Source organism: Mya arenaria, chromosome 10 (genome assembly GCF_026914265.1).
Source record: "Mya arenaria isolate MELC-2E11 chromosome 10, ASM2691426v1".
Taxonomy (NCBI): Eukaryota; Metazoa; Mollusca; class Bivalvia; order Myida; family Myidae; genus Mya; species Mya arenaria.
Genome location: NC_069131.1, coordinates 7,490,871 through 7,499,989, shown reverse-complemented (window position 1 = coordinate 7,499,989; position 9,119 = coordinate 7,490,871). Strand labels below are relative to the sequence as shown.

At 35.0% G+C, this 9,119-nt stretch overlaps 1 protein-coding gene across 1 annotated transcript; it reads left to right on the top strand.

Moving 5' to 3' along the window:
• Positions 1 to 6: 6 nt before the first annotated feature.
• Positions 7 to 8,249, top strand: LOC128206166 (uncharacterized). Its single transcript, XM_052908467.1, has 7 exons — positions 7 to 26; positions 1,655 to 2,183; positions 2,601 to 2,694; positions 3,261 to 3,428; positions 4,338 to 4,502; positions 4,878 to 4,998; positions 6,486 to 8,249. Exons 2-7 carry the CDS (start codon positions 1,749 to 1,751, stop codon positions 8,188 to 8,190), a joined length of 2,688 nt encoding a protein of 895 aa, XP_052764427.1. The 5' UTR covers positions 7 to 26; positions 1,655 to 1,748; the 3' UTR covers positions 8,191 to 8,249.
• Positions 8,250 to 9,119: the final 870 nt, after the last annotated feature.

The window sequence follows — 9,119 nt, the reverse complement described above, 5'->3', positions numbered from 1 at the left end:
AAAAAGTTGCCATGCGATTTATTTTGGTATGTATTCGTTTTTCTAGCGTTTCGTTGAACATTTATGTGATTTGCAGTTAGGTGTTAGAATTTATTTAAGATCCCTTTATTAAAATGTTCATTCCCTGATTAAATTATTTGAAAGGTTACCAGACCATTCGCCCCCTTACCAAATCGGCCCTAGTTGAAACGGTAGTCTCGCCTTACCAAATCGGCTCCATCCTGTAGATATTTCGGCTCCTGATTACGGAGATGTATCGGCCCTTTTTTACATGAAAGAAAGTTTGTTACAACTGATAAATATAGTCCCAGAGCTGTGCTCTAGTGGTAACAAACTTGACTGCCAATCCATGCATAAAGGTTCAATTCCCCGCCGCACCATTAATAAATACTAATTGTCTTCCGGTACGGACAATAAATGGGGGTCCAGTGCTATACACTGGTGCATGCTAAAGAACCAGGGTAGCTCTGACCAGGGTTACATTCTGTCTTAGCCATAATAATGTGCGTTAAGGGAACTTTTTTAATATGTGGACATTCATTATGTCCCCTTAACAAAAATCGTCAAAGACTCTGAAGTGGTTGTTTATATGGACTACATTCTGTCTGTGCACTGAGTTCAAAAACCTTTAATGACTATCAATCTTATCGGAGCACTCGCCAAAAGGCAAGGCGCGATTGCAAGTATAATTGAGCTTACACACCACCAGCAACCGTTTAAAATAGAAAAGATCAATAATGGCTTTAGAGAAAATTTGTCTTTGATCAAGGCCAGGCAAACTGTGGGTGTGAAAAGATCATACATGCCATATCACCCGGTGGGGGGGAAAATCCCCCGGAATTTCGATCCATCTCCCGGTCTCCCGGCGGGAGATAAAAATCTCCCGGAATTAAAAAAAAAAAAAAAAAATTCTTTATAAATTTTACATCAGGCAATAATGACAAAGTAAGTGAAACCACAGTATGTGAGTGAAAGGAAACTTTTACAACAAGTGATCAATTAATTTGTAGTAATAATCAAAGGCAAAGAAATATTACTATTTTGGACGGAAGAAATTAAAATTATTTATTTGATTCTCTTATTGTCTGAAAGTCATCAAGCTGATAGAATTAAGCACAATTTTTTAAAAGACTTTAGAGGAAGGTAAATTTAATTTAATTATCACGAAAACATATTTTTCCAATGACATATTTTGTTCTGCAAGTGCATTACAGTATGACATGACAGTGTATCATAAGAATATGATAAATCATGACAAAAAATAATTCTTTATAGTGAAAAAGTTAAGAGGTTTTCAAAGCAAACTATATGTGAATACATTTTTCGTACTTGCGTCTAAAAATACTTTAAAATTTCGCCAACTTAGACCTGCTAAAAAAATCCCCCTGATTACAACCAAAATCCCCCTGAATTTTCAGCCTTTTGAACAAATCCCCCTGAATGGTCTCCAGAAAATATGGCATGTATGAAAGATGTTAAAAAAAGTGTGAATGAATTAGTGTCTTTAATTTATTAATGTTTTTTTACAGGTACTGTAATCATTTGTGTTGTTATATATGAAAATTTTATTATGGATTTTCATTGAATATATTTTATGTTGAATTACAAATAACATATAAAATGTTAGATTAAAGCAGAATTCCCTGTTTTTCAGGCTAAATGAAGTCATTAATACAACAAGACTGCTGTGCAGGTTAATAAAAGAGCAAACCATAAATGGCAATAGTAACGAAAATTTAAAACACAAAATGGGCAAATGTAAAGCACAAAAGGAAACCAAAGTTAGTCAAACAGAAATGGCTATAAGCCTAATTAGAAATGCTCATAGCAGTGTAAGTGAAATTGAAAATGACAGTGAGTTACCAGAAATTCAAATACCGATAAAACAAGAAGTTCAGAAACAAGATGGCACTGTTTGTGACTTGAATTTAATGAGGAGCAGGAGGGGGTCTGTGAGAAGTAAAGAAAAACAGAACGCTTGTATTCAATCAGAGGAAGTAAGTCTGAATGAAGTTGCACATCTGATTGAAGAAGTTAAATCTGAAGTAACAGATCTAATGGATGACACTGAAAATGGTGGTTTTGGTGGTACTGACCAGCCAATATGTTTAGAGTCATCTAGCATGACCAGAAAACGTGACTGCAGTAGATCCAACACATCAAAAAGAAAACTTATAAGAAAGGTAAGCTATGGTATCTTAAATTGAAACCTACATGTAGAACTAGAGTTCTAAAGTTAATTATCTTCATGAATGGACCGCTACTAGGACTATTTATTTTAGTACATAATATAGTGTAATTTATTCATTAACCCCATATAATTATAAATGCAATTGGTATTTGTGTTTAAATCAACATACATTTAAAATAGGTTTTTCTGAAGAGCTTGTAGTTATGCACATTATTTTGTTTATAAATACACTTATGTATAAATGTATGAATTCAAAAACTTCCATAATTATATTTATGTAAAGTGTGTATATTTAGTCATTTAATTAATTGTTTTTCTTTCTGAATATTTTTAGTTTTACTACTCATTCATTGTTTGATCACAATCTTTGTATTAAAAATTAGTACAGCTCTGACATTTTTATCTAAAGGCTCCCAAAAGTGATGAAAATTTCAACTGCAAGATCTGTGATAAAACATTTTCTACGAAATATGTGTACCAGAAACACATGGCTGTACATTCAGGTAAGATGAAGATGGTAAAGTATAGCTTTTCATGTCGATTTGTTCAACATGAAAACAATTTCATTCAGTTAACAGAGGAAATTAACTGTGACGTTATACCCTCTGCATTGAATTTTGTTCTATAGTTCCCAGAATGAGCCTAATAGACATACAATGTTTCACTTGTTACTCTTACTGATGCTCTGGGGCACTTAGGCCCAAGTCAGATATTGTGCACCAAATGTCACAGCCTCAGAAAAGTATGCAGGCAGTCTGGGAATCTACCCAGCCGGGTGCTCTACCAAATTTCTTAAACTGGGGTTAACATTATGCCAATTATTAAGGTTTACTTAGGATGTCCATGAACGAATGCTATGGACTGAAGATATAGTGTTATTTATGAAGTTTAAGAATAAAAATAATTGTCTTACACAATCCAAAAATATGCTGTCTAAATGAGACAGTTATACTTTCTGTTTACAATGTGTTTCCTTTCAGACTGAAGTGCATTGGATGTTCATATTACCTTTAGTTATAATGAGACCTATATGTTGTCACTGCTGCAGACATTGTATGAATCATTGCAGGAGAGAAGCCATACAGCTGTGAGATTTGTGGTGCCTTGTTCTCTCTGCGGGAGTACCTCACCAGTCACATGACATGTCACAGCGCTGAGAGAAAGTTCAAGTGTGACGAGTGTGGTGCAGCCTTCTTCCGAAGAGGAAATCTGATTGCCCATAAACAGTCACATACAGGTAAAATGTCTTGGTCCTCCAGCAGGTTTGATTTTTTGAAATAAAGAATTTTAGGTGATTTATTGTAAATCCTGATTAACTGAGCCTTTGCTTTTGTGAGAGCATATAATTGCATCTTGTAGTTTAATTTGATTTTTAATGAAATCAACAAGTTATTGAGTATTAAGCTCGAATTTTCGAAGAATAGGTGGGCTATACTACTCGCCCCAGCGTCGGAGTCGGTGTCCGGTTAAAGTTTTAGGGCAAGTTGGGATTTTCACTTAAAACTCCAATACCATTCGACTTAATACTTCACACAGTTGTTCAGAGCCATCACATGATGAGGTTAGATAACTCCATATTATCTTTTATACAAATTATGGCCCCTGATTGACTATGGAACTTAGGTTCAAGTTTTAGGGCAGGTTGGGATATTTATTAATAACTTCTATACCCTTCATTCAATTGACTTAATACTTCACACAATTGTTCAGGACCATCACCCAATGAGGTTACATAACTCCATATCCTTAATACAAGTTATGGCCCCTGATTGACTTAGGTTAAAGTTTTAGCCAAGTAAAAGTTAAGGGCAAGTTGGGATTTTAATAAAAAAAAACTTCTATACCTTTCATTTAATGCATTTAATAAAATTCAAAATTATTTACAACCATCTTACAAGTTATTTGAATGACTTGCGTCATTTTTCGGGTGGTGGGAGGGCAGCATCAAAGTCACCTTATGTATTGAATAATTTTAGTTAGGTTTGACATAAATAGACCAAACTTGGTAATATTACATTGTTATTGTATTTACTTCTGAGTCAAAGCGGCGAAGGCGAGCGCGCTGTCCTACGACAGCTCTTGTTATATTTCTAGTAATAGCCTGTGCCACATTATGTTTTTGTAATTTAACAAATATTTGTTTCAGACGTGCGTGAGTTCAAGTGTGAGGTTTGCTCCAAGTATTTCAAGACAAAGGCGTCACGTGATGCCCACTTGAAACACCACAGTACCAAGACGCATGTTTGCCTGAAGTGTGGGAAGGGTTTTATCAATGCCACCCTTCTAAGGAAACATGTCAGTCTACATGAGGGTATGTAGTGTATTGTCATCGTCTGCAACCACGGTACTTTCTTCCGTTACACTTCATACATACCTTGGGACAGTTATGATTTTCATCCAGATTGTAAACCAATCAGAAAGATTTGAACATTTTAACTCATTCATTAATAAAAAAGGATGTATTTCTTCAAAAATTCCCTTAATCTCTGAATTCTGACCTCTTTTTGCCATGGAAAATTTTCATCAAATAAATAAGTTTGAGTGGGGCAGGTCGGAACTAAAATGTTTTTGCTCTGGCCTGACATTCCAGAAACATAATTTAATTCTGAAAGCACTGTATGTAAACAGTGTAAAAATATTTAATAGAAGTCTTTTCTGTACATTGTGTATTCCATCTTTATTTCAGGTCATAAGCCATACACATGTGAGAAATGTGGGAAATGTTTCCCGTACAACCAGAGTCTGCAGGAACACATGTTACGGCACAAGGGGGAGATGCCTGTATCCTGTGATAGGTGTGGGAAAAGGTAGGCAGCAATTAATACTCTCACTTGAACTAACTCAAGGGTAAAGTCTTAAGAGTTCCATGGTTATACTATTTAACTTGATATCTTTAGTGCAAATGTGCATTGATCTATATGTCACCTACTATGTAGGTAATCAGTGTCAAACAACAAGAAATGCATGTGATTACTTGTTTCTAAGAAAAGTATCACCGTTCTAGTTTGTAATTGAACAAATATCACTGTTCTAGCCTGTACTTAAACAAATATCACTGTTCTAGCTTGTACTTAAATATCACTGTTCTAGCTTGTACTTGAACAAATATCACTGTTCTAGCTTGTACTTAAACAAATGTCACTGTTCTAGCTTGTACTTAAACAAATATCACTGTTATAGCCTGTACTTAAACAAATATCACTGTTATAGCTTGTACCTAAATATTACTGTTCTACCTTGTACTTGAACAAATATCACTGTTCTAGCTTGCACTTAAACAAATATCACTGTTCTAGCTTGTACTTAAACAAATGTCACTGTTCTAGCTTGTACTTACACAAATATCACTGTTCCAGCTTGTACTTACACAAATATCACTGTTCTAGCTTGTACTTACTTAAATATCACTGTTCTAGCTTGTACTTGAACAAATATCACTGTTCCAGCTTAAATTTGAAAAAAAACATATTGCTGTTCTAGCTTGTACTTGAACAAATATCACTGTTCCAGCTTGTTCTTGGAACAAATGTCACTGTTCTAGCCTGTACTTAAACAAATGTCACTGTTCTAGCTTGTACTTAAACAAATGTCACTGTTCTAGCCTGTACTTAAACAAATGTCACTGTTCTAGCTTGTACTTGAACAAATATCACTGTTCTAGCTTGTACTTAAAAAAATGTCACTGTTCTAGCTTGTACTTAAACAAATGTCACTGTTCTAGCCTGTACTTTAACAAATGTCATTGTTCTAGCCTACAGGTACTTAAACAAATATATTATGTTCTAGCTTGTAATTAAACAAATATCACTGTTCTAGCTTGTACTTAAACAAATATCACTGTTCTAGCCTGTACTTAAACAAGTATCACTGTTATAGCTTGTACTTGAACAAATATCACTGTTCTAGCTTGTACTTGAACAAATATCACTTTTCCAGCGTGTTCTTGAACAAATATCAAACTTTTTTATTCAAGATACGATCATAATGTAAGCTCATGATGTACTGTGCTACAAAGAATAACATAAAAGCACAATCATACATGTTTTATTTTTGTCATGTATTATGTTATATATATATATATATATATATATATATATATATATATATATATATATATATATATTTAGTATTTCTTCAAATCCAATATTTCGATAATGAACTCATGATGTCAAATATTTCAGGTTCAATAATGTAAGGCAGTAAAAAGCCCACTCCAAGTACCATGAGCTGAGAACCGACTTCCATTGTTCTCTGTGTAACTTTGATAATTAACTCATGATGTCAAATATTTCAGGTTCAACAATGTTAGACAGTTAAAAGCCCACTCCAAGTACCATGAGCTGAGAACCGACTTCCACTGTTCTCTGTGTAACTTGTATTATGAGTCCCTGAAATCCTTGAAGAAACACTGCTACATGTCGCACGCCACTGACCACTCGTGCGAGTTCTGTGGGGAAAAGTTCTCCAACAAACGCGTCCTAGCTTCCCATAGATTCAAGCAACATAAGGATAAGAGAGAGAGTAGGAAGAGGAAGGTTGATATCGAAGCTGTTATAGAGGATAAGGTGATGTGTACACTGTGTAAGAGAGTGTTCATAAACAAGGAATGCTTGGCCGATCATTTGATTGAGCAACATGATTGGAAGGAAAAAGACGTTGAAACCTTTTTCCAGGCTAAGGACACAGACAGGATTATAACTCTGAGGCTGCAGGAGGAGAAAGGCAAGGAGAACTACAAGGTGTATTATAAGGATGAAGAAATGGATGTATTTGTAACGGTGAAAGATGGAGATAAAGGGCTGACTAATGAGAGTGCTGATGAAATAGTTGATAGGGAACAAAGTGAAGAAGTCAAATTAGTAACTGAGAGAAAAACTAATAAAGAGGATGTAACAGTTACTTTAACTGGTGATATCGATCTCAATATTGAAGATAATTCAGTCCAGTACAAGTGCATTTATGTTGAAGGTGACGAAGCCATAGTAACAAACTCTGGTGATGGTTGTATAACTATTATACCTCAGACTTCTCTTGATATACCAGCATCAACAGATCATGAGACAAGTAATGTAGAAAATATATTATACAATATAGTGGAGAAACCTAATATGGCTGGCACAATAAATGAAAATGAAAAACTGTATGTCATTGTTCCGGACAACAGCCATGAGGATGTGAATATCGAAAACAGATTAAAAATAGCTTCTGGTATAGATTTAAACACTGTACAAGATACAGCTGTGCTAGAAGATGAGACAAATAATGTAGAGTATGACTTGAGTGAGAGTGATAATCATGTATTGGTTGAGAGGGAAGATCACATAGTTGTGATAGTTGACAAAGAGAGTGGAGAAGGCACCTTTACCATAGACGGACAGGAGTTTCAGATCTTAACTGAGAGCATTGAAGGTGCTGACCAGGCTGGTGAGAAGAGTAGTGAGATAATAGAGGTGTTTAATGATCACATTGGTGAACCACTACACAATCCAGTAGTCATTGCCAATGATGGAGCTGCAAACCTGTTGTCAAAACAAAAACCTCTTGATGATCTTATTGGATCCCTTCAGACAAATGGCATTATGGGTAGTTTGGGGAATTTTGAACCAGGGAGTTCTAACCCAAGCAGTATTAGTTCCAGGGAGCAATTAAGTGCGGGAAACATTCCTCAAACAGTGGAACATTTAAACAGTTACACATTTGGCTCTACTAAAGCTCAGACAAATACACCAAGTAACGGGACAATGGAGCTAAATGAAATCCATACTGTAGACAGTGATTATCGAGTGAAAAATCGTATAAGTAATTCTGGTAATATGTTGGATACAAATTTGATTCCTATTTCCAACATGGCATCAGATATTGCTAATTTTGAACAAGCAATAAAAGCAAAAGCTGAAAGCTTTCAAAGAGTTGAAGATTATAATAACTTTCTGGATAAAATGATGCTTTCAATTCAAAAGGCTAAAATAGAACAAAATTGTAAATCTGATTGTACTTAGTAATATATTGTTTGTTTGTGTGTATTAAAATACAACATGTTAACAATGCTTTGTGTTAACAAAACCCCTCAAATTGAAATAAATGATAATAAGCTTGCCTGTTTTCTAAAGAAAAACATTTTAGTGACATACTATAATGTAGTACTCTAGTGTTATCTGTTAGTGATGTAGTGATGTACTGTATTGCTCTTAGCCTAAACGTTGTTCTTGACGTCATGGACAGACTTTAACCTTGGCCAGAACTCGAAAACCATTCTAGCAGTTTTAAAATGAAACTTGGTACATATGTTGCCAGATAAATTATCAGATGTGCAATGAGGCCCATAACTCTGGCTGTAATAAATCTCCTATTTTGCCCCTTGCTGTACTGAAAAACAATCCGTATACCATTGGTGTTTGCTCCGTGGCGATCTTGTTTGACACTAAAAGATTTTTGCTTTATTGTAAAGACAACAATACAATATAAGATGATATGAAACCTGCTTATTTCCATTTCCTGTGTAGAATCCAGTCCATTTTGAGCTGCCATGAGAGAAAAAACATATGCCTATGATCATACGCGACTCCAGCCTTCTGGATGAGAGGCACCTATACCACCTTTTCGAGTGATACATCTGTGTATGTATATTTATACAACAGTTAATGTCTTCATTGGCCTCGTCAGATCAGTTCATCAGTGATGGGCATGCAGCGCCACTGCAACATTTTGTCTTGCTGGTCAAAACAACAAAACGAAGAGTAGTTCTTTGCATGTCTCGCAAGTTTGCATCGTTTAAGATATTTATATTGCACTGTAACATTTTTATGGGTCAATGCTTTCGATTTGAGTCTATACTCACTAACAAGCACAGTTCTACATTTTTATCTATCATATGACATTCTCAGGTTAGAGTCTGAGACTCCAAATTTGATTCCTATTTGTTGCCTGA

Bases quoted from the DNA above. Each gene is read 5' to 3' on its own strand.
- LOC128206166 (XM_052908467.1), top strand. From the start codon at position 1,749: ATGGGCAAATGTAAAGCACAAAAGGAAACCAAAGTTAGTCAAACAGAA. The intron at 2,695-3,260 runs GTAAGATGAAGA...GAATCATTGCAG, and splicing joins ACACATGGCTGTACATTCAG to GAGAGAAGCCATACAGCTGT. The intron at 4,503-4,877 runs GTATGTAGTGTA...TCTTTATTTCAG, and splicing joins ACATGTCAGTCTACATGAGG to GTCATAAGCCATACACATGT.